The sequence below is a fragment of the Esox lucius genome, chromosome 15 (genome assembly GCF_011004845.1).
Source record: "Esox lucius isolate fEsoLuc1 chromosome 15, fEsoLuc1.pri, whole genome shotgun sequence".
Classification (NCBI taxonomy): domain Eukaryota; kingdom Metazoa; phylum Chordata; class Actinopteri; order Esociformes; family Esocidae; genus Esox; species Esox lucius.
Window position 1 is genome coordinate 1,862,065 of NC_047583.1, and position 25,821 is coordinate 1,887,885.

The 25,821-nt window shown below is 40.9% G+C and overlaps 2 protein-coding genes across 6 annotated transcripts in view; one reads left to right on the forward strand and one right to left on the reverse strand.

Moving 5' to 3' along the window:
- myo6b (myosin VIb) overlaps positions 1 to 1,512 on the forward strand; it is a 55,854-nt gene extending 54,342 nt beyond the window's left edge. For all 4 annotated transcript variants that reach the window (XM_034297277.1, XM_034297279.1, XM_034297278.1 and 1 more), the window contains one exon: positions 61 to 1,512. The gene's annotated coding sequence lies outside the window, so the exon portion shown is untranslated. The remainder of the gene's footprint in view (positions 1 to 60) is intronic.
- A 4,800-nt stretch (positions 1,513 to 6,312) lies between these two features.
- On the reverse strand, positions 6,313 to 25,639 carry impg1b (interphotoreceptor matrix proteoglycan 1b). 2 transcript variants are annotated; one of them, XM_034297282.1, is made up of 13 exons: positions 24,669 to 25,639; positions 21,977 to 22,198; positions 18,391 to 18,557; positions 17,533 to 17,567; positions 17,301 to 17,341; positions 15,817 to 15,866; positions 15,546 to 15,701; positions 14,277 to 14,350; positions 13,844 to 14,040; positions 12,855 to 13,766; positions 11,853 to 12,730; positions 11,570 to 11,656; positions 6,313 to 6,459 (listed from the first exon to the last, which is right to left on the reverse strand). In XM_034297282.1, exons 1-13 carry the CDS (start codon positions 24,733 to 24,735, stop codon positions 6,337 to 6,339), a joined length of 3,009 nt encoding a protein of 1,002 aa, XP_034153173.1. In that variant the 5' UTR covers positions 24,736 to 25,639; the 3' UTR covers positions 6,313 to 6,336. The 2 variants fall into 2 exon arrangements, with proteins under 2 accessions (XP_034153173.1, XP_034153174.1); XM_034297283.1 differs by lacking the exon at positions 11,570 to 11,656.
- Between the last annotated feature and the right edge of the window lie 182 nt (positions 25,640 to 25,821).

A 25,821-nucleotide genomic window follows, 5' to 3' on the forward strand; every position in this document is an offset into this window, starting at 1 on the left:
GTATTGTTGAGGTTTTTTCAACAATACCCCAACCCCGTCCATCCTCCCGTCCATTCTCAGGTAAGACGACATGGAGATGTGTGAGCTGAGCCTGGAGGAGACGGGCCTGACCAGGAAGAGGGGAGCTGAGATTCTGCCTCGGCAGTTTGAGGAGATCTGGGAACGCTGTGATGGGATCACGTACCTGCGGAACGCCATCGACAGCAAGCAGGCCAGGCCCACGTACGCCACCGCCATGTTACAGAACCTCCTCCAGTGAACCTGGGGACCAGCCGACAAAGGCTCTGAAAACAGAAGCTGTCCTGATCATAACAGCCTTTCAGGCTAACGGTTATGTTGATTTGTCGTTTTACATTAAGGTTTGTTTGTTCTGTATTTTCATGACAGTAATCACCCAATTTCCATTCCATCCTAATGCAATATCCTACGTTTTAATGACATTTTTATGACGAGGCCTTGAAACTATTTTCTTTGGTATTAATGTCAGAGGTGCACTTCTCTGTGACCGTCTTAATTGTATATTGATGTTTAGTTAAGAACATGACCATTTGCTGGAAATGTTGTATTTAATTCAGTGATTGATATGGCAAGTACTTGGCTTCATAATTTGTGCTCTGGATATACCTTTTTGACACATATATTAGTATATATTATTAGGGTTTACACTTTCCGGATAGTGGAGGTCAGGTTGTTAAAACCGATTTTAGTTTTTTACTGCAATAGTAAAATCTGAACACAAAAGGTTATCTGTCTGTGAGCCTGCCATAACGCGGGGTCAGATTGTGTACTTGATGTAGAAAGCTAGCAGACTTTCTTTGTTTGTTTAATACAGTATCTACAATACTAGCTTAAGCTTAGCTTACTAAAGGTTTTTACATCTTCCAACAAGCCACTGAGCAGTGGTAGACATTACATATTTTTGGATAGATTCATCAAAAATAAGATTTCGACTTTGTCTCAGAGTAAATGTTGCATGTCATTGTCAGCCTGCCTCTCTCATAGATTCATTGAAGCACAGTCCTCTTTAACGTGTGGGGAGAAAAAAACACCATTTTGGAAAAAAACAGTGAAAGAATTCTCAAGCTATGTATTCCATTGTGACAGAATGTATTTTTATCTAAGAACTCCTTAAAAATGTATTTACAAAAAATTAACCATAGGATTTCCAGGCAACCTTTTTCATAGACATAAATAACTCTTGAAAGAATTATCCCAAAAATGTTAATACCATTGTTTGTAGGTTTGTAAGTGTGATTTTGTCTTTCACGCTTGATAGCTAGGTTACTTTTGCCGATATGTGACTTTGTCGATATGTGAGTCAGTCATCTCTTCATGGACCCCCAGTTATAATTTATTGCCTATTTGATCATGAGTGATAACCTTGTTTGTGTTATTTTCTTTATAGTGAAATGATGTAATATTGATGTTACACATTCCTCCATGCAATTGTATCTGTGGTTTTTCCACTTCTACTTTTGCACTGCAAATAATAAATAAATACATTCCAACTAATCATGTTGTATGTTGTAGTTATTGGAAGACTGGGTCTTCCAATTTAATTTATTTAATTTTAGATGAATAGTCTGGCACCTATATAGTCTCTGAACGTTGTTGGAAAGATATGCTGAGATGATGTTGGTTGGTGAGGCTGCAGGTTGGAGAGACTGTCAGTTGGAGAGACTGTCGGTTGGTGCGACTGCAGGTTGGAGAGACTGCAGGTTGTTAAAACTGTCGGTTGGAGAGACTAGATTGGAGAGACTGCAGGTTGGAGAGACTGCAGGTTGGTGAGACTGTCGGTTGGAGAGACTGTAGATTGGAGAGACAGCAGGTTGGTGAGACTGTCGGTTGGTGAGACTGTAGATTGGAGAGACTGCAGGTTGGAGAGACTGCAGGTTGGAGAGGTGGGAGGGAGTCAATATGCACAGAGCTAAAATCAGCCAAATGACCCCAGGGCAGCCTTGAAAATAAATTGAATACTAGATGATTTTTCTAATGGTCACTGAAGAGTTCTGAAAACTCACTAAATCCGCAAAGTCTCTAAATTGGCAACAATGTAGCAGAATATGCCTGAGGCAAGCAGAAAGAGATTCCTTTAATCACTGACACAAGTCACAAAAAACAGGTTTTCTCCCTATGCTCTGAACATTATACTGGGCCTGAAAATAAACATGATTGAACAAGCTTTTTATATGAACGGGTGGTGAAATTGAGTCGCATAGTTAATGTAGTTTAAGACCCTCATGTTCTAATACTGAACCACGAAGGGCAGTGGAGATCCTAGACCCTGAATGATACTCACTATTGTGTGACTATGACGATGATGGAAAACACACTAAAATGCTTTGTGATTCTGAACATTTTAATGAAATAACCAATTGACCATTTTAGCAAAATATTTACTGAAATGTAAAATGCAGTAAAAAAAAAGTCCAACACTATCCTCCAAGTGTCCTTCACCTGCCCTCCAAGAGTCCTTCAAGTGCCCTCCACATGTCCTCCACATGTCCTCCAAGAGTCCTCCACCTATTCTCTAAGAGTCCTCCAAGTGTCCTCCACATGTCCTCCAACAGTCTTACATTTGTCCTCCACCTGTCCTCCCAGTGTCCTCCACATGTTCTCCAAGAGTCTTCCATCTGTCCTCCACCTGTCCTCCAAGTGTCCTCCAAGAGTCTTCCATCTGTCCTCCACCTGTCCTCCAAGAGTCTTCCATTTGTCCTCCACCTGTCCCCCAAGTGTCCTCCACATGTCCTCCAAGAGTCTTCCATCTGTCCTACACCTGTCCTCCAAATGTCCTCCAAGAGTCTTCCATTTGTCCTCCACATATCTTCCAAGAGTCCTCCAAGTGTTCTCAAAACACAGGATTGGTGGAAATGTGTTGTACAGTAGTATAAGAACTGAATGTGTCTCCACAGAGCTGGATTTTATATCTCTAAAACACTATGCTAAAATCTAAAACAACATAGCCAAGCCAAAAACAACAATAACATTCAGTTTCTGTTTTTGGGACATGGAACATCAGTTAGAGTAACATTAAAACAACATCTCATAAGGTCATGATAACACCATGTTATTTGTATCACTTTGTAAATAAATACCTCATTGTGAGGAAAGAAAACCTTTGTCAAGGACATGCAGAGTTTGAAAAACATTCCTAGAAGTTAAATATTAAATAAATGGAAATACAATAATACAAACTTGTCCAGTATATAACATCCACACATTAGTTTGAAATTATCCATCATTCCTAGGTACACTTCTCCAAGTGATGCAGGAAATTCAGTAAAATAGTCCAGTGCCCCAGAATTTTCAAAACACCAGAGATCGATCAAAAATACAGCTCATTTTCTAAGCAACCAAGTGTCTGGCGCTTTAATGTCACTGTGTGGACTGCCAAGATTTGAACCCTTAAAGAACGGTCACCTCAAAACATTCGTTATCGGATGCCCTCAACAGGCAACAAGTTCGGTACTCATTTGGTGGTCGCCACATCTGAAAAGAGGACAAGTGAAAAGTAAAAGGGTGAATTCCACAAAATAGTGATAAAAGATAGAAGTATATCAACAAGTGAATAAAACATCTAATTATTTAATGATTATTTGCTGTTAAGGTGAAATTGTCCCTTAATGATTTATTATCCATAGATGTAATTAATCTGGCATTGATTATAGCATGTCACATTAATTATAATGTCCATATCTACATATTGCTTATACAGTACATGATTATTTGGGTTATAATTATATATTAGCATGCAGTGAACCACAATAACGATAAAATAATTTTTATTTCATGAAGAAGTGCTTGTGGACATTGTCCCTGCCGTTGATTTATGTATGAATAATGCATTTTGATTTGAAGAAATGCGATGGAATGCTCCAAATTGCCTCAACTATGATTTGGTTAAATAATAAATTGGAATCATCCTAATAAACTAATATCTTACCTTCTAATGCTTCAACAAGCTTTTCCTAGAAAACACGTCACACAAAATATACTGAACTTGCACAAGGTCATGGACAAGTGAGGTGTGTCTTGTTTATGACATTCAGGTTGTGCCCAAGGTTTTGTCTTACCGCATTGTGGGGTATACAGTGATGGAAATCCACCATTTCAGATACTAGCTTGTCAGGTCTTGTTGTGTAGAGCTGTCTGGGGATCTGTGGAAAAACATCAGGGGCACACCACTTGGTTTATAGTTCACAAGGACTTGGTTTATAGTTCACAAGGACGTACTAGTTGTGCTTTTAAAGGGCTGGCCAAAAGCAGGCCAGCGTTTGGCACTAAATATGTTGTCATTTCAGGGGGTTGACATCTTTGGTGAAGGTTGGGTAGTGCTTTGCTGCAAAGAAGGGAATGAGTATTTGACCAGTCACCAACACAAGAGCAAGACTGCATGACTTATCTGTCATCATGGGTTGACACAAAGTGTCCTCATGGACCTCCATAACTGTATCATGCACAGCGTTTGGAACAACTGTTCACCCTCAGGTAAATTCTCACTATTAATAAATTAAGCCTTTGTCATGTATGTATTATATATGATCACCCATTTTCTCAGGTGAGTGGTGCATTGTTAAAGCTTTAATCTTATTCACAAAGAAGCTTTTTCTTATTTGGTCAAGCCTTATTCCTCATTATGCTAATTTCTTACAGTATTCTGACAGGTGGTGTTTAGTAAATATTAGTTAATTGCATAAGGTTTGGATTAGTAGCATTAGTTTGATTAGAATACGGTGCCAATCAATGCATACTGATTACCTCAATATTTAGATCTATATGTTCAATTGATCGAAAAGCTTCTTGCTCTGATGTTAGAGAAGAAACCAGCGCCACTGCTTGAGGGCGTCGAGATACTTATGCTGGACACTTGTGTCAAGACACCATCGTCATTCTCAAAAACCGGGTTCAACTCTCAAAGTGTTCTCAAAGGCATATGGGGCCAGAGTGTTCCTATAATATAAAGGAGACAGGCTTGAAATGATCACACTCGTGAAACACTAACAACAGGTGGAGCGAAACTCTCTAAAACCAGTAGAACAAAGTTTAAGAGACATGCTTACACCAGAGTCACAGTCTTTTGGGTCCCGAAACATTTCTTATTTATGAATACCAAGATGCCAATGATGGCACAAACCAAGGTGAGGCTTCCCACCAGACAGCCGAAGAAAACGGTTGGGTCTACCGGCAACGACACCAGCTCAGCACAGCGCTCCCCATGGTAGTGCCAGTATTTACCTACAGGGCATCTAAAACATTCAAAACAACACATGATTAGGGTCGACCCCATCAGCAGAGCAACAGAAAATAAGTCAATACGCTGTTCTGATTTCACAACCCGAGGCACACTCTGGCGCCGAGGCAAGCGCTGTGGGGCCGAGGCGCTCTCTTGGGCCGAGGCGCGCTCTGGGGCAGAGGCGCGCCCTGGGGCAGAGGCGCTCTCTGGGGCCGAGGCGCGCTCTGGGGCCGAGGCGCGCTCTGGGGCAGAGGCGCTCTCTGGGGCCGAGGCGCGCTCTGGGGCCGAGGCGCGCTCTGGGGCCGAGGCGCGCTCTGGGGCCTTGTTGAAGACCAATCTTGTAGGATTTACATGATTTTTTTATTTTACTTTACAAGACGACATCAAGACGAGCTGCCGTGACGCCGGCGAAGACCGTGGGAACCTCTATCTGTTCGGCGGCTGACCTGCAGATGGCTCCGTGCCCCCGGATGACCTCACAGAGGCCGTCGTTGAAGCAGTAGTCAGGCTGCAGGCTACAAACGCTCCGGCAGGGCAGGCCATCCGTGGCGGCGTAGCCGGGGTCACACAGGCACTCGGCCTCCCCGGTCCATCGGTTCACCAGACACTGGGAGAACTCATTGCAGGCCAGGTACTTGCAGGGATCTGCCTGGTCAGCTGAAACGAGTGAGAGGATCATTCGTTAGCAGGAACAAAACGTTCCCTGCATGCAGAGGATAAATTGGAGGGCACGCTGATTGATGTGAATAAAGATAACTTCTTTATGCACAGCACAGGAAGTCGGGGTTTAGATGGACAAGTTCTGGTGAGACTCAGTATTAGAGAAGAATGATTTTTGTCATCGTCTGCGGGGATAACAACGCACTCATCCATATTGGCCATACATTCTTTGACATTCAAGGTTGAGGATTGTAAAGCATTAATAGACTGGGGCCTATTGTATTCCTCTGGCTTAGAGAAGTCGGAAAGTGCAAACTTGCAGAGGGCCAATAGAAAGACGTCTTACCAGACTCTATGTCCAGGTAACGGCTGTCGATCTCAATGTCTAGGCGCTTGGACGCGGCGTGGCAGAAGTCTTCAAGCACCACAGTGGACGGCGTGGGTCAGTTCTGGGGCACGTCCTTGTCTAACTTCATCTTGCTGTTCACCACAACACTACCATTCCTGAAGTTCAGGATTTCTAATTGCTTGAATCCTGTCAAATTAGATTGCAGATATGGGAGAAGCTGGAAAAAGGGAATAGAACCAAGTTAACATATATGCAGCAGATTCTCTAGTCAGATTTGTCTTCCACTCTAATGGAAGTTCTACTCATTCGGTTGACATTCAAAATAATCTGATTTGATTCGCTTTTAGTTTCAAGGAGGAGATAGTGTTGGTTGGCATGGTGATCCTCTAGACAGCAATATATAATAAAAGCTTTTATTCATTCTGAATACAGTGTTTTACATTAAAAACAAAAGTCTTAAAAGCATCACCATTGCCATCCTCATGAAGGACTAGTGAATTAATCTGGGTCCTGAAAGGGTAAAAGTTTGATTCAATTTTTTACTATTATCTTTTTTTCTTAGTTCCACCTTTATCTGCCATCTCACAGTTTGGAGTAATTTAAACAAAACAGCACATCTCCTCCCAGGACCGAGATTGGGAGAGCCTTATCTTAGCCATGTCAAAGCTCCAGAGAAGCACAATGACCATATGTTGTTTTACATTTATTATAACTGTGAACAGCAATTTCACTGAGTAGTTGTATTCAAGTCAGGGTGTTTTAAAAAAACACAAAATAAAGGTGTCTATATAAACTCTCTCTTCACAATAATGAAATCTTCCAAATTGTAGGCTGGAAATTATCAACATATAAATATAGCACAAAACCCTCCATTCATTAGCATATTTAATGTCAGGTTTTTTGACAGTCAAGCAGAGTTAATTACAGGTTAAGAAAACCAGGATAAAAATAATAAGGCTACTGAAACTTGGACAACAACAAATCTTTAAAAAAAAACAACAACAATTCAGCCTTGTCTCTAATCCACCAGAACAACATAATCGGTCAAGGTCTCCATTCTAGCCATGTCTGTGGCGTCTGTCCACTTATCAAGCCCTTTGAATGTTTCCACAACATGATTGGCAATTTCAACAAGGGGCCCCAACACCCATCGAGAATAATAAACCGTAGCCTTTATGTCCACTCTCTCCATCTCCAAGAGTGAGGTGCACGCACCGAGACAATGAACTGCAGGACAAACAAGCAATGTAACGTTTGCAATGAAAGATTATGTGGCTTTAACTCACTGGTTCCACGTCTGCACCAAGAGATAAAAAAGCCTCATGGAGCTCCATCTGATCTGCCTAGTCCACTCATCACAGGCAGGCAGAGAGCCAAGTCACTGTGGGTCTCACATGGACCCATTCATCCCAACACAGAGCCCCGGGCACAGTAACAGAGTTAGCCTGTCAGCACAAGGACTCCTGCCCAGGTGCATTTATACGGTCCAAGTTGCCAATCTTTGCGGTGCTGAAATGTCACAACCCTGTTTTGCCCAAGCTAGCTCTGTGCAGCCAAAACCTTGTTTGAAAAAATAGTCATGTTTGTTTGAAAAAATAGTTCATGCAAATAACATGTTTTGAGTGTGTTAACTTTGTGTACGCAAATCTACAGTATGCAGCTGCATCTGTGACAAACACCCTCCTACTGGTTCGGGTATCACACTTGTATCTACTGGTTCTTGGTAGTTGTCGATGTTGTGGTGAAATCACTCTGCCATGTTCTCAATGATTCAAAATAACTGTTTTGCAGTTCTCATTTTCAAATCAAACAAATTGATAGAATGTATGAATTTAACCTCCATTTCCAAGGTTGTTGGTTGTCAAACCAGTAGAGACAGGAGTAGAATAAGTAGAATGACTATGGGGGAGCAGGGAGCTTAAGGATACATCACAAATGGGGTATGACGTTTAAAAGATATTAGATCTTTCGTTTAAATGGGCCTGAAATAAAAATAGCTTATAAAATGTGTAAAATGGGTGTGTTTGCATCCGAGGATGAGTAAGAGTAACTTTGGCAAAAGCTAATATGAATCAGAATATATAAACATAAACTCTACATAAAGAACGTGCCCAAGTTGACATTAACATTGACTGACAAGGGTTACTTTGTGTTAAAATAATCATAAATCAACTTGATAGCCCATTTAAAGGACGGTTCCGCTATTTTGAAAAAGTACATTAGTAACTATACTTACAAGTATTGTGAATACTTACCAGTTTGAACTTCTGACCTCATTAGTTTTGATATAAAACATTCTAATGCAGAAAAACTTGACATTCTGGTTAATGAGGAACACGATGTTGCATCCCTGGTTTGGGCAACCACTTAAAATGGAAGATGGAGAAGAGATTTTTCTTCCAATTAGATATGTATCTGATTAAAGCTATAAAATAACAGCTGGTTGAAACTTTATTGAGTGCAGCTGCATGTAACAGCTTTTTATTAAATGATAAAATAACATGAAACTCAGTAGTTAATTAACTGACTTGATTGAATTGGTGTTCAACTAAATCAATATTATTCATTTATTCATTCTAGTAAAACCTGAGAAAGTATAAAATGACAGATACATACAGGCAATTGATTTTTAGGGTTGTGGTTATGAAAGTGTCCTATACTATTATAAACATATGGTTCACCTCATCTACTGACAATGGCTGTGACCTAGTAGTTGTCATGTATTCAAGAACATAACATTACATAACATTACATTACATAACTAGCTAATTTCATTGTGTCAGGTTCTGGCACAGCAGAATCCAACGCCCTCTCCCCCTCACTTCAACACAGCCGTGCCAGTGAATCCAACGCCCTCTCTCCCTCACTTCAACACAGCCGTGCCAGTGAATCCAACGCCCTCTCTCCCTCACTTCAACACAGCCGTGCCAGTGAATCCAACGCCCTCTCTCTCTCCCTCACTTCAACACAGCCGTGCCAGTGAATCCAACGCCCTCTCTCCCTCACTTCAACAGAGCCGTGCCAGTGAATCCAACGCCCTCTCTCTCTCACTTCAACACAGCCGTGCCAGTGAATCAAACGCCCTCTCTGGACCTTGCCTGGTCTTTCCTGGTCATGAACTCTATTTAAGTTCAAACTCCCCCAATGTATCTTGTTGGTATTTGTTTTGATTTCGGCCAAATGTAAAGTTTTTTCTGTCCTGTTCTATCTTTTAGTTTGTTCCCGTCTATCCTCATTCTTTTATCCAGTTTTCTGTTTAATTCGAATCCGTCTTTAGTTCATTTATTAAATGTCCTCCAATTCTCCCTGCGCTGTCCTGCCTCCGTGTGACATTGTTACATATGCTGTCTGTCCTAACTTCCTTACTACTCTCCGAGTGTCTGACTTGCTTTTATTAAAATCAGGAAATCAGATTTCCATTGATATACTATATCCCATTTAAATGGCTGAGGACTTTAAGTTAAGGCTCTTCTGTGGATTCCGAAGTGTTTTTCACTGCCAAACTCAAGTTAACTCCTGAAACAAACAGACATCAGAAGATATTACCTTGCTGATTTATATCAATGAGGGGAACTGGAAGGTTTCAAAGTTTCATAAACTTAGCTAGAATTTAATTTGGCCGCCTATGAATGCAGACCTCTGAGAGCGATGGGCATTTTGTTGGACCTAATTGAATGTTTGGTCCTTGGAAACATGGCAGTCAAACACATAGTGATGGTGGCACAAACACAGAGTGACCATATACCAATTTCAAATGACCTGTTCCTACTGGGAGAACTGCTCGCTGTCTAAACATCTGGTCTCTCAAATGTTTAGACAGCCTGAAACAACTGCATTACCTAAGATAGGAGTTGTAACTCTGGTTATGCAGGGAAGTCTTCCCTTGATGTCATACTTGAATATTCATAAAAACCCAAGCAGTTGACTGATGGGGAACTAAGCTGGTTTAGACCACTCATAAAATATTGTGGTAAAATGTAGGCGGTGCTTGTGCTAACCGGCTTTTCAGAAATCCTCTTAGCCAGTCAGAAACACCCCACCACCCCCTGCAGAAGAAACCATTGCCTTAAGTGCTGGGTCCCATGACTCATACAACCCGGGGCTGAATGATGATGACGATGAAGATTCCAGTTATACACAATATAGTTAGTTATAAGGAAGTTCAGCAAAGCTCACTGAATATTCTCTCTTTATCAATACCAGGCATATCGTTGGCCTCTTGTACCTTAAACTCTGAATATAATTAATTTGCTCCTACAGTCCTACTCAGACAAATGCACGTTGAAGGTAACATATGAAAATAATATTTTAATATTCTTAAAAACAATACTTTTGTTTTTCAGTACCAACTTCAGAATTACAAAAATGTCCTTTATCACGATGCCTGTTTAAAACTGATGCTTCAAGTTAAGCCACACTACTCAGAATCTATTAAAACATTCTTGCTGCAGATATATGAAAAATTGCAAAGCAACCAGTGCACAAGATAAAAACAAGTGCAAATAAATACTAAGCTGTACACAATAGTTGAATGCTCCTAAAAATAAATGGCTGCAAATATTTGGCTTCCTGTGTGATTAACAACTCTGAGATAATACTATGGATATTGATACTGAAACCTTGTGTAGTAGAAGCTGTGAATTGTAATATACGCTACCACTCCTTGTTTTTTTACCATGTGAAACTTTGGCAAATCTTGACAGACAGACCTAAAAATTCTATACACATCTTTTGACATGAATGAACAACCCATTGTCTGCCAATGGATATGTTTTAACACCAAATGAGCCACTGAGAAATCAAAATTCAATAAGAATGTATAGGATTAAGGCAAATACAATGAGGTCCAAAAGTATTTTAACAGTGAATTATATTAATAAACATATCCACAAATTAAAGCTAACAGTCTCCCAAAATATATCTCAGTTATTTTATATGTTAATAACAAAAAATATATCACTGATCGAATACTTTAGGACCTCTCTGTACACTGTTGGTGTTGAAATACAAACAACATAGAAGAAAAATAAAGGAAAGAAGAACATTCAGCAAAGAAATCCTAATATCTTAACATTGATAACTGCAAGTGTTTTTCAGAAACTGAAGTATAATTTATCTAAAAACCAGTGACAACATGTTTGTCACTGTTTCTAGAGATCTTAGGTTCTGTTAAGTGCTACTGACAGGCAAATGTTAGACACATAGGTACAGTTCTAAGGACATTCTAATAAAGTTTTGAGATGTTAGAAATTATTTACAGAAAAGTTAGAAAAAATAGGTCATGCTCTCTCTAAGGCATGAAATAAATAGTTCCAATATGGAAATACCGGTATTGAAGCTAAAGTCCTCTGTCTCCCAGTCTTAGATCTACTGGCTCCTGGATTTGACGAGTCTCTGGGCTCAGAGAACTGATTCTAAGTAAAACAAAACGCATCCAGCTTTTTATATTGTCCAATAAACTCTGCTAACTCTCCACCGTTGTTTTTGGTTATTATCATACGGCACCAGTAAGGATAAGGCTTGTGGAAAACCAACCTGGAGCTAAAAATACAGGTATGACAACAAGGTGTGCAGAAACATAATATCGAGTGCAAAAATGAGTTTACCTACCAGCTCAAGAAAGGTGTTCTCCAATGACCTGTACTCAGCAGAGCTTTTGTTGAACAGGTCTTCTGAAAACATCATGTTAGTGACTCGTAAACTAAAGAACACCACCATCTCTTTGGCCCTTTCAGCAGTGGCCATTAAAGGAGTGTTCATGTGTCTGAGTGGCGAGGGGGCGGTGGACTCAGATGGACCTTCGAATCCACTGCCGGACTCATCCAGCTGATCAGCAGCTTCCGTACCATCCTCATCCACCCGTTCTACGTCCTCCTGCATGTCGTCATCATCCGAGATATCAAAGTCTGTCCCGAGTGATTCCTCTTCTCGGGGCATGTCCCCTCCGTCTGAAGGTCCAGGGGGCGTGTCCCGTCCTGAAGGTCCAGGGGGCATGTCCCCTCCGTCTGAAGGTCCAGGGGGCGTGTCCCGTCCTGAAGGTCCAGGGGGCGTGTCCCGTCCTGAAGGTCCAGGGGGCGTGACCCGTCCTGAAGGTCCAGGGGGCGTGTCCCGTCCTGAAGGTCCAGGGGGCGTGTCCCCTCCGTCTGAAGGTCCAGGGGGCGTGACCCGTCCTGAAGGTCCAGGGGGCGTGTCCCCTCCTGAAGGTCCAGGGGGCGTGTCCCCTCCTGAAGGTCCAGAGGGCATGTCCCCTCTTTCTGAAGGTCCAGGGGACATGTCTTCTTCAGGGGCTACAGGGAGAATGGTTGCCGAGAGGACATCCTTGGACTCTGATTGGATAATGTCATGCTTAGAGGAAGGCATTTCTGGTGACTGTGTAGCGGTGGTGAACGTTTCCACGTGCGCAGGTTCTACATCTAGAGGTGTTGTAGTGACGAAAATGCTACTGTCTCCGTCTGGTTCCTCCTCTAAAGCCGCCTCAGTAGTTGATCCTTGCAAAGAAAATCAAAAATTTCAGAAAATAACACACAAATCCATTTCAATCAAAAAGATTGAAATTGAAATCAAAAAGTGCTTCCATAAATGTAGTCACTCGTGTTAAAAGTGGAACGTTACCTTCATCTTCTTCAGGTTCAACAGTTGGCAAGCTCTCCTCCACATTGTCTTCCTCAGGAGGAAAGAAAGTAAACAGTTCAGTGGCAGGCTGTTCCGTAACGGCTGTTCTTGTTTCCGGTGGCCACACCCAAATGTAATCATCAGTTGTATCCACAGTTTCTGTACCATCAAGTGTATCTTCAGTGGCAGGCTGTTCCGTAACGGCTGTTCTTGTTACTGGTGGCCACACCCAAATGGAATCATCAGTTGTATCCACAGTCTCTGTACCATCAAGTGTATCTTCAGTGGCAGGCTGTTCCGTAACGGCTGTTCTTGTTACTGGTGGCCACACCCAAATGGAATCATCAGTTGTATCCACAGTCTCTGTACCATCAAGTGTATCTTCAGTGGCAGGCTGTTCTGTAACGGCTGTTCTTGTTACTGGTGGCCATACCCAGATGTAATCATCAGTTGTATCCACAGTTTCTGTACCATCAAGTGTATCTTCAGTGGCAGGCTGTTCTGTGTGGGCAGCCAATGTATGGTCTCCAGCATCCACAGGTCCCTCTGTGTCAGTGGCCTCCACCGCAGGCTCCTCAACCTTCATTGTTTCCATTGTAAATTCCACTGCGGACATGTTTTCTTCAGTTGTCTGCTCTGTAACATCCAGAATCACCTCCTCTTCTTCTGCTGAAGAGAAACTCGCAGTAACTTCCTCTTGTGGCATTTCCGGAGCAATTTCAGCCCCAGACAGAGGGACATTAACTGTGTGACTTGAAGACATGACAGCTATTTCCTCTGGAGTTTCTGTGATATCTTCAACATCTTTAACAGCAACACTAGGGATGAAATCTTGACTGTGCCCGATGTCTTCCTCTAGCAAGGTCTCCAAGGTTGTCGCCTCCAATTCCTCCCGAAGAGAAATTGTGGGATCTGAGGGAGAAAATATAAAAGTAAGCATCTCCTCAATGATTATATTCCTATTCAACTGAGCTCTAAACAAAGCTTACCAGGTTCAAAACTGAGTGTATGTATGTCCACAGGCAGGGATGTCTCCTCGCTCAAGGCCTTGGAAACCATTTCTTTCAGTCTTTGTCCATCTGTGTGAACAACTGTGCCCGGTTCTAGAGTGGCTGAAGATTCCTCTTCATGGTCTTCTGCCTTTGTTTCAAACACCACAGCGTAGCGCACTGAAACATCATCGGATCTGTCAATAAGGCAAACGTTTATGTTATTGGGAAATAGCATGTGTTTGTCCCTGCAATTCTCATTTTTGCAAACTCCCAAACTGGTAAGAGCTCTGACTAACGACAGACTGCTTTGTTATTCCTATTCTGATGACACAGCTTGACTTTGCACAGTGTATGTCTAATGGAATCTGTTCTATGGATGGGCCAATGTGTCTGAGGCCTTAGTACTTGAAGAGTTCCTTGAAAAACCTACCGGAGCTGAACCAACCGAAAACCCATAATACGAAGATCTTTGAAACCGGGAAGTTTTTCAAAAACGTGAACCATCTGTGGAAAAAATAGACATTTGATGGTTATATTTAGAGAAAAGTTGTTGTATTCAGGTCTTTCTGGGGCAAGAATAATTCTAAAACAAACCAACAAAATGGACATACAGCTCCGGAAAAAATTAAGAGACCACTGCACCTTTTTCTTTCCTTGCCATACAAGTTGAGTGAGTAACAGAAGCATTCAATTTGCAGTGGTCTCTTAATTTTTTCCGGAGCTGTATATATCGCTAATGCAGAAACACATCAAACATTGAGAACAGACAAACATTGAGAAAAAATAAGAAACTTTTACTGCAGAATTCTCTACATGTGACAACTTGAGATTGTTTTTATCTGGAAGGTTTACATTTTATTTAATTTGTAAGCTTTATACACTTTGTCTTTTTGGGATTACAATTTATATTCAGTCTTCTGATGATGCCCTTTGCTGACCCTATATTATAAACTTTTTTAAACATAAGCGCATTTGGGATGTTAGTAATTGTAAACTATAAAAAGCTATCGATGGTAGAAACATTTTAATAATTCATTGATGTTTTATGCCTGCCAAAGACTTCATTAGGACATCTTGGAACATCTTAAGAAAGTAACATAATAAGTTCAAGGAGTTGTGTCTCAGTTCCCTTGTTCTGTAGATGTTCACAATGACATTTTCAGGATATTCTTGGCATGTTGTGCCTTGATCACGTTTTGAGTGTTAAGCTGCTGAAGTCATTGATAACAATGATGAGAGAAGGTTCAACTCTCAATCTTAATCCTACTGTCATTGACTAAAGATTATTTTACAATACCATCACTGGACCTTGACATAAGTCCCAAGAATGTCCTAAAAACTTCCAGGACTCAAATGTTTCTCACTGGACCAACATTGACTATAGAGGCCCTTCGATGTGTTCACACTAGAATTGAAAGACATTTCCACCAGTTGGTCTTACCGTATTGTGGAGATTGAAAGACCTTTCCACCAGTTGGTCTTACCGTATTGTGGAGATTGAAAGACCTTTCACCCAATTGGTCTTACCGTAGTGTGGAGATTGAAAGACATTTCCACCAGTTGGTCTTACCGTATTGTGGAGATTGAAAGACCTTTCACCCAGTTGGTCTTACCGTATTGTGGAGATTGAAAGACCTTTCACCCAGTTGGTCTTACCGTAGTGTGGAGATTGAAAGACATTTCCACCAGTTGGTCTTACCGTATTGTGGAGATTGCTTGTGATGTCATGGTACTGGGGACCTGCTGGGTCACTCAGAAGTTCACCGTACCCAGGTTCTACTATAGTGACACTGAACTCCACTATGTGCTCCTTCAGGATTGCCTCCTCAAGTACAATGCTTGGAATCTCTGTGATCTGTGGGAAGAGAAAGCAGCAAGATAAGTAGCTATGAACAAAACTGTGGACATTTATTTAAGATACAAAGAAAAGCCAAGACTAGTTTTCTCTCAGAAAATGTGATTTAACTTACGTCTTCTGGTTCAGCTGGATTAGTGAACAGTTCTGATGGAGTTTTCTCACCTGAAAAGTAAACATTGTGCATTCATTCATATATATAATTAATTATATACAGTGTTGGGTAGGTTACTTTTTAAATGTAATCAGTTACAGTTAGAAGTTACCTGTCTAAAATTGTAATAAGTAATATAACTTTTGGATTACTCAAAAGTCAAGAGGTGTGAAAAGTATTAACACCTCTTGACTTTCCCTCAATCTATATTGGACTGTCCTTGTTTAAAGTCCTCCTGACGATACCTGACGATTTCAGCTCCCACTCTGCTGAACCCCCACCCCCCCTCCCCTGGATGGTCCCTGTTCTTGTCTATCTGGTCATGCTTCTGACCTGGACTAGGTTTAATAAACTCTGGACTCAGCCTATATTTAATTATAATAACCTTTACTCTTAATGTTCACCCGGCAAAGCAAGAAGAGGACTGGTCACCCCTCTGTCCCTCTGAGGCAGGTTCCTCTCTTGGTTTCTTCCTATGTTTTGGCATTCTTAGGGAGTTTTTCATAGCCACAGGAATTCACTATTGTTATTCCTGGGGGCTGGTTGTTTGTAAAAGCACTTTGTGACAACTGCTGTTGTAAAAAGGGCTTTATAAATACATTTGACTGCTTGATTGATTGACATATATAATTAATTATTATATGGATTATAAATACAACATAAAAATGTGCCTTCTATCTACAAGCAATACCCCCAAATAACAAAGCCAAAAAAGACATTTAGGCCAGTTTATGAGAACATAAGTTTCCAGTCATTTGCTGTGACACTCCAAATTGGAGCTCAGGTGAATCCTGTGTTTTTTTATTGTCCTTGAGATTTCTCTAGAAATGTGGCAAATTCAATCAATTGGACATGATTCTAAAAGGAAAAATAAATAGTAATTTCTGGAAAAAGCTACTCACATCATTGTATATGAAGACCAAGATATTCTTAGGTTATCAAACGTACATTCTGAGTTATCTGAAGTTTTGACCCACAACCACCAACATTGTGAAAAGTTTGCAGACATCCCTGGGATTCGGATCTACGTGTGCAAACTGAAATGCGTTTCACCCATGAGAACAGAACCTGCCATTATTTGGGCCAACAGTGATTATTTTTCCAAAGCAATATTCATAAATAAATTGGGATTAACAAGGGATTAACTGGGATTAACACCAGCATTCTTAGTGTTGCGTGCAAAACGTTTGGGTGTTAATAACGTCTTTAATGTCTTTAATACAATACATTAAAAAATCAGACATGCAACGATAGTCATAACTATTTACCGCACTTATTATTATTTTTATTAAGGAGTAATCCAAACAGTAGGCCTAATCATTAAATATTTCTAAATAATCAGATTACAATATTTTTAGTCACCACACTGATTATATATAATACAATTAACAATGAATGGCCAAACTGATTTCAGAATACTGCATTGAGGATTGTGAACTACTTACATTTCTCAGTCCCAGTTACTCCTGCTGTTGGTACTTCAGTGCTGTAAAATATAAATACAGCATGTTTTCCAATAATCACATTGGCCTTTGCTGGTTCATTGCCCTGTATGCGTTCATCCAACAACAACCATTATTATACTGAGGCCCTGGGATATCTGGGTTGTGACTCAGTTAACATTTCCTACGTTTGTCATGATACAAAATATTTCTCCTATTTTTTATTTGTACCTACCTTTCTTGCTGAATCTTCTCCTGTTCAGCAACTCTCTAAAAAAAAAACATTGAAGTTTTTAGCATGTTTTTTGCACCTGTATTAGTGAAAATAACTTGGAGTGTTGTTACTGTGATGCATGAATATTAGTACAGTCTAGTCAGCATGCAGTGTTTAGTACTCACTCTACTGTAGCCAGCATGCTTGGTTTAGTACTCACTCTAGCCAGCATGCAGAGTTGAGTACTCACTCTGGTCAGCATGCATGGATTAGTACTCACTCTGGTCAGCATGCATGGATTAGTGTTCACTCTGGCCAGGCATGTGTAGTTTAGTTGTCACTCTAGCCAGCATGCATAATTTACGAGTCATTCTTGTCAGCGTGTGTAGTTTAGTAATCACTCTAGTCAGTGTGTGTAGTTTAGTAATCACTCTAGTCAGTGTGTGTAGTTTAGTAATCACTCTAGTCAGTGTGTGTAGTTTAGTAATCACGCTAGTCAGTGTGTGTAGTTTAGTAATCACTCTAGTCAGCGTGTGTAGTTTAGTAATCACTCTAGTCAGTGTGTGTAGTTTAGTAATCCCTCTAGTCAGTGTGTGTAGTTTAGTAATCACTCTAGTCAGTGTGTGTAGTTTAGTAGTCACTCTAGTCAGTGTGTGTAGTTTAGTAATCACTCTAGTCAGTGTGTGTAATTTAGTAGTCACTCTAGTCAGTGTGTGTAGTTTATCAGTCACTCTAGTTGGTGTGTGTAGTTTAGTAGTCACTAGTCAGAATGCGTAGTTTAGTAGTCACTCTAGTCAGAATGCGTAGTTTAGTAGACATTCTAGTCAGTATGCAGAGTTTAGTTCTCACTGTAGCCAATAGGCAGAATTCAGTACTCACTTTAGCCACCATGTCAATGTGCTCCTGGGTTCTGCTGAAGTTCCTCGCCACCTCGTCCAGGCAGAGAGAGCTATGCTGGCAGGCATGAGTCCAATGCTTGTACTCCTCTGAGTTAGGAACCCTGTCCAAGAAGATACGGAAGGCCTCCCATATCGCTTCCTGACAAACTAGAAACAGTGAAACATTTAAAAGTTGCCAAAATAGATGTACTGTGGCTATAAAAAGCTTTCACCACCCTCTGACCTTTCCACATTTTATTGTGGGACAAAAACAAATCACTTGTTCTGAAATAATGACAAATACGAAAAACAAAATGTGTGACTGCATAAGTATTCACCTCCTTTAGACATCTGGTAAAAGGCACCTTTAGCAGCAGATACAGCTATGAGTCTATTTGGATACGTTTTTTCCAGCTTCGCACATCTGGACATCTGGACAAGATTTAGCAAATCACCACGGTGTTGCATGTTAGCCTACAAACTAGCTAGCCTCTCTTTCCCTTGTGTGAGATGTCCGTTGTCTGCTAGCTTTCTTGTCACACAAACTGTGAATGTTTCTGTTTTATTTTCTTCAGACAAGTATATGTGCAGATGTAAGTGGAATCCTTTACCCAGTGTGTTCTATCGTGTCTCTCCTGGTATGTACTCCATTTAGTACAAACCCGATTCCAAAAATGTTGGGACACTGTACAAATTGTGAGTATAAAAGGAATGGAATAATTTACAAATCTCATAAACTTATATTTAATTCACAATAGAATATAGATAACATATCGAATGTTGAAAGTGAGACATTTTGTAATGTCATGCCAAATATTGGCTCATTTTGGATTTCATGAGAGCTACACATTCCAAAAAAGTTGGGACAAGTAGTAATAAGAGGCCAGAAAAGTTAAATGTACAGATAAGGAACAGCTGGAGGACCAATTTGCAACTTATTATGTCAATTGGCAACATGATTGGGTATAAAAAGAGCCTCTCAGAGTGGCAGTGTCTCTCAGAAGTCAAGATGGGCAGAGTGTCACCAATTCCCCCAATGCTGCGGCAAAAAATAGTGGAGCAATATCAAAAAGGAATTTCTCTGAGAAAAATTGCAAAGAGTTTGAAATTATTATCATCTACAGTGCATAATATCATCCAAAGATTCAGAGAATCTGGAACAATCTCTGTGCGTAAGGGTCAAGGTCGGAAAACCATACTGGATGCCCATGACCTTCGGGCCCTCAGACGGCACTGCATCACATACAGGAATGATACTGTAATGGAAATCACAACATGGGCTCAGGAATACTTCCAGAAAACATTGTTGGTGAACACAATACACCGTGCCATTCGCCGTTGCTGGCTAAAACTCTATAGGTCAAAAAAGAAGCCGTATCTAAACAGGATCCAGAAGTGCAGGCGTTTTCTCTGGGCCAAGGATCATTTAAAATGGACTGTGGCAAAATGGAAAAGTGTTCTGTGGTCACACGAATCAATTTTGAAGTTCATTTTGGAAAACTGGGACGCCATGTCATCTGGACTAAAGAGGACAAGGACAACCTAAGTTGTTATCAGCACTCAGTTCAGAAGCCTGCATCTATGATGGTATGGGGTTGCATGAGTGCGTGTGGCATGGGCAGCCTACACATCTGGAAAGGCACCATCAATGCTGACAGTTATATCCAAGTTCTAGAACAACATATGCTCCCATCCAGACGTCGTCTCTTTCAGGGAAGACCTTGCATTTTCCAACATGACAATGCCAGACCACATACTGCATCAATTACAATGTCATGGCTGCATAGAAGAAGAATCTGGGTACTGAAATGGCCAGCCTGCAGTCCAGATCTTTCACCCATAGAAAACATTTGGCGCATCATAAAGAGGAAGGTGCGACAAAGAAGACCTAAGACAGTTAATTAATTGAAATGCCCTGTTAATGTGTTTGTAGGGAGGTTATATGTGTTATATAATATATAGAGGGAAATATTTCATGTATTGAGTTAAGAAAAGCAAGGAAAACCCTTCTCTGTGTTAATTAATGGATAAGAGAGTTTGGATGCTGTGCAAAATGTAAATAAAAACAGATTGCAATGATGTGCAACTCATTTAAACTTTATATTCAATAGACAATAGTACAAAGACAAAATATCAAATGTTGAAACTAAGACATTTTATTGTTTCTTGAAAAATTCACTTTGAATTTGATGCCAGCAAAACACTTGGGACAGAGGCAACAAAATATTGGAAAAGTTGTGTACTGTAATACTAAAAAACGTGTGGGAAATCTCACAACTAATTAGGTTAAATGGCAACAGGTCAGTTACATGATTGGGTAAAAAAGAGTATCCCAGAGAGGATGAGTCTTTCAGAATTAAAGATGGGGAGGACTCACCACTCTGTAAAAGACTGAGCAGGCAAATAGTGCAACAATTTAAGAATAACATTTCTCAACGTAGAATTGCAAAGAGATTGTGGATCTCATCATCTGCGGTGCATAAAATCATTAAAAGATTCAGAGAATCTGGAGGAATTACTTGAAGTACTTATTCTGGATTTCCTTTGATTTGTTACTTAAGTATGTTAAAAAATATATGTATATATAATACTTTCTCACCAACTGTGGGACCTCTTAGAGATTGGTGTATTTAACCTGAAATCATGTTAAACACCTTAATTGCACACGTGTGCACGATTTAAATAATTACGTGACTTCTGATTGTATTCTGTATTGTTTGCACCAGAGCTCATTTAAGTATGTCTGAACAGAATGGATCAATGCTTGCAATCAATTATATTCTGTTTTTTATTTGTGATTAATTTAGAACAATTTGCTAAATACATTTTGCACATTGATGTCGTGGACTTTGTAGTGTTGATCAGTGAAAATATTTTTGATTAAATCAAACATGTGGAAACACATGTTATACACAAAAATGTGGAAAATTCCAAAGGGGTGAACACTTTTGAGCCTCCTGATATCTGTGTGAGAACAACATTTGGCATTCAAACAAGAAGACCATTCAATGTATTCAAAATCTCATTACTTTGAACATACTAATAAATTGATTCATTAGCGTCTGGGTTTGAACAAACTATTTTGACAAATGCAGTTATTATGATAGGACAGCTTTTATTATTATCAGATAAATGTCACTTTGGATATTTCAAACAAAATGAATTTGTCACTAATGTGCAGGAATGATAGAAACGATCATGAAAAGCCCTGAAGCTTTTTATGATTTATTTCCATAGGTTACAAGGCGCAAGCATGACTTTTGAATGATCTTTTATCTTAATGCGTGCAGGATATTCTTATGCAATTTTATTTGATAAAATGAAGTTATTTTCCATGGCATATAATCTATCTTAACACCTTCCCATGGATGTCACTCAGTCCCTGAATTAAGCCCGTTGCTCAATTTATTCAAACATAAAGTCTAGGTTTCGCATTATATCCTTCATACTTCCCTGTGTCCTAAATTATCATGAATCCATTCCAATTAACAGACATCAATCCACAACAACTATCAGTACAATTAGTACAATGTTCTTGTTGTGACTCAGTGATGCTGACCATTGCATCGCTGCCACATCGCCCTTACCCCTGAGTTTATAGTAGGCCCGATGGATGGAGAGGACCTCCTTCATGTTCTCCTGAGGACATATCTTTACCCCGGTGGTGAAGAACGTGGACCTCTTTGTCCGATGTTTGTCCAGGCCCTGAATCGTTTTGACAATGGTGGTGTGTTTGACCCGTCTTTCACCCTCCAGGAAGTGTCGGTATTTAACATCTCGAACTCCAGACAGATCTTGGGCGCGTAAGTCTGCAACAAGAAAAATCCATACCCTGTATTTTCGAGAAAGTATTCTTGCCATAACGTTTTGGTCAAATGTAATGGTCCTTACTTGGCCGAACAACAAATCATGTCTAACCTGAGATGACACAGATGAGTATTTAAATAGGTGGATACTAAACTGGTCGAAGCTGTTACCTAATGGCTGAAGGCCAGTTATCTAAGTGGACTTGTAGCCCTCAGTGGATTTAAAAGGACCCTAAAGTGGTTGGCTGAAGATCTGTGTCAGCATTAGAGGATACTAAGCCTAATTTTGGAAGCCCAGTTAAACTAGTTCACGTTGTGTTACAGAGTATCTCAGAAGGAAGCAAGTGCTCAGTGAAAATGCATCAGTGCGCCTTTGTTTTTCTGATATCAAGCCCTTGTAGAGTCACTTAACGTAAAGCTGTAGCTTGGCAAATGATCACCTTACATTTTAATGTGCATTTTAGTAGTGTAGCAGACGCTCCTATCCAGAGCGACATACAGTAGGGGCATTTTGAGACTAAATATTACAAGCAAAGTTAGTTCAGTATTACTGTGTTCTAGGAATTAAAAACATTAAAAAAATGCACTAGAATCACTTTGTTCAGAACCTCCCCCATTTTGCAGTACCGTCTGTCCTAGCAGAGCAGTACCATAGTTTTTCACAAAACAATAGGGCCAAAACAGTCACAGTTCTATGTCAGCTTGTAACAGTTGCTTTACGGGAATCCGGTGGCAAACGTCAGAGACGTTTTTGGTAACGTTAAGCCCAAGCTCAATAAGCTCAATTCCTAACAGAGACCCGGAGCTTCTTGGACCTGCCTGCAATATCTCAGGATTAGGACGTAAAGGCAACAAAGAAATCAGTGTAAACAACTTGAAGTCTGACACAGACAGACCACAGAGAGGGCGGATTACCATGAATAAGCTCAGTGAAGTGGTTGGATACTGAGGGCACAACCCCGGCAAGGCTCTCTGGTATGGTCATTCACAAACACCAGCTTGTTCAGTCACAACATTGTAATCTGTCTCGGACTGCCCAGTGCCAGGTTAGGTGCTTTTTAATTTCACCGGAACATTGAGTTCAGTAAATTTGGATGCTTTGTGTGCATACGTCCGTAACAAGGGGCAATTTCAGTCTTTTAATCAGAGGTGCTAACAGTTCCAATTTGGCCCGTTGGTAAAACAAATTACTCTAACTGTAATGTTCTTTACCCAATGTCCGCTAAAAAATACGTGACAATCGCCCTCGACCACCCCAAAAATATTACACCAACTAGAGAGTTTCAAGAAAAAGGGCAGGGGACCTGCCGTGCTAATGGGTGTCATCACAAGCACACTACTACTGGGGACCTGCCGTGCTAATGGGTGTCATCACAAGCACACTACTACTGGGGACCTGCCGTGCTAATGGGTGTCATCACAAGCACACTACTACTGGGGACCTGCCGTGCTAATGGGTGTCATCACAAGCACACTACTACTGGGGACCTGCCGTGCTAATGGGTGTCATCACAAGCACACTACTACTGGGGACCTGCCGTGCTAATGGGTGTCATCACAAGCACACTACTACTGGGGACCTGCCGTGCTAATGGGTGTCATCACAAGCACACTACTACTGGGGACCTGCCGTGCTAATGGGTGTCATCACAAGCACACTACTACTGGGGACCTGCCGTGCTAATGGGCTGCTCTGAGGGCCTGTGGGGAAAATGGGCCCTGTGGCGGAGCACAACAGTAAGGGTCTCACAGAACAGAGCTACAAGCCAGAAGAGATTAGTGTCCAGCAGAGCTGAGAACAGAATGCCATTGTTTCTTCTGGGATAATCAACAGGCCGAAGACACAATCCAGACAGAATTGGCACACAACATTCCAAAGTAAGCTAACGCAAAACATTTCCTGGACTTAACACATGTATTAATTGAGATCACATACCTCACAGTAGTCAATAGAGACGTATTAAAACTATATCCCAAAAGTTTTAAAACGGTTTGTTATATATGAATGTATCTACTGATTGATGCAAAAGCATGTAAATTCAAGTGTGACAGTTTGGGCGACCTGATTGTCTATCTGGCTAGATCAGCTCTAAATACAGGTTGTCCTTGAGTTTGTAGGATGAAGTCGAGTGGGACTCACTGCTGTCTGTGTAAGTCCTGTTACGCAACACACCAAACATGTCGCACATTTTTGTCAAAAAAATACACGTTGCTTTCAACATTGTTCAGGTTAGGTTTTTAGTACAGTAAAGAACATTCAATCAATTATTGACAGTTGCCATTCTGTCACATTGTTCTGCCCTCTGATCTGACACATCATGAATGTACTCTTTCAAGCATGACCACCTCATACCTCCCTCTATGTAAGAGAACAAAGCAAAATCGCACTACAGTAAGACTGTGAGATGAGGAGCAAACAACAAACCAGACCAAGAGCAAATGCTATTACAGGTTCCATATGACCAAAACGTACCTTTGATTCGAGGGGCTGCAAGGGCAAACAGAAACAGGGTGAGGAACAGTCCCATTGTCAAACGCATGATGGACTAGTTCAGGTCCTTTCAGAACCAAAGCGTTTTCATTTGGAAACCCTTGGACAGTCCCTCAATCTGTAGCCCTCCAGTCCATGAGAGAAAACATGTATTATCGATGGTGTCAGTGTCTGGGTTTCGCCGAGCCAAGAGGGTTTGTGCTCTGTTTTCCCAGCTCCCGATGTAGCAGATGAAATGATAATCCTGGGTTATGTATGATCTCCGTGTCAGTCAGTGATCCCTGCAGACCTGTTCTGAAAGAGGTGTGTGGCCTCAGTAGGAACTCTGAGTTACTCCTCTGACAGGGTACGAGTGACAGTGGTGGCCAGATTCAAGAAGCAGGTTCCCTTTAGGGAGTAATCTGTTTACCTTCTGCTTGCTGGTGGTAATCCCTCCCCGGGCGTGTGGAGGAGGCCTAACCTCATCCTGTTAGGGACCTTCTGGAGGCTCATTGACCTGTCAGTTTAAGGCCCTGCGGTCTTCAGCTAGTGTTCCTTGGTCCGCACCTTCCTGACCAGGCAGGATTCTTTACTCAGTCCACACAGCACTCACTCTCTTCAGACTAGTTCACAGCAGATCTGTTAAACTCTCAGGAGGCCAAACCAGGCTGCTGGGCTGTATGAGGGCTGTACTGGATGTCCTGCTGTTGGACTGAAAGGAGGTGTTTTATCCCTGTTCTGGCTGCTCTGTTGTTCTGTTCCCCCTCCCTCAGCAGTTGGTGGGCTGGGCCGGGCCCTGCATTCTACTGTGGTGGATTTCCCTCATATCTCCAAGCTGACTAGTGGATTACCAGCCTGATATAACAATGTTACTGCTGTAGAAAATAAGGCTGTTCATGAGTGGTCCGTCAGGGGGTTTTATGGAACAGTGAACTCTGATCTGGGCGCTTTCGGCTATTTCATTTTTAGAATTAGAATTAATCACAGAAATAAAAACAGACAGACACTGATACAGAAATTAGGTGTGTGATTATTATTTATTTTTTACAAGTAAAAACACAAAGCTAAAAATGTGAAATAACAGGGAACAGAATTAGAATTAGTTTTTTATGAAAAAAATCAAAATAAATAAATTATCCAAAATAGGTGTTGTGTA

Bases quoted from the DNA above. Each gene is read 5' to 3' on its own strand.
- impg1b (XM_034297282.1), bottom strand. From the start codon at position 24,735: ATGCGTTTGACAATGGGACTGTTCCTCACCCTGTTTCTGTTTGCCCTT. The intron at 15,867-17,300 runs GTAAGTAGTTCA...TTTACTTTTCAG, and splicing joins AGTAACTGGGACTGAGAAAT to GTGAGAAAACTCCATCAGAA. The intron at 13,767-13,843 runs GTAAGCTTTGTT...TTTCTCCCTCAG, and splicing joins TACACTCAGTTTTGAACCTG to ATCCCACAATTTCTCTTCGG.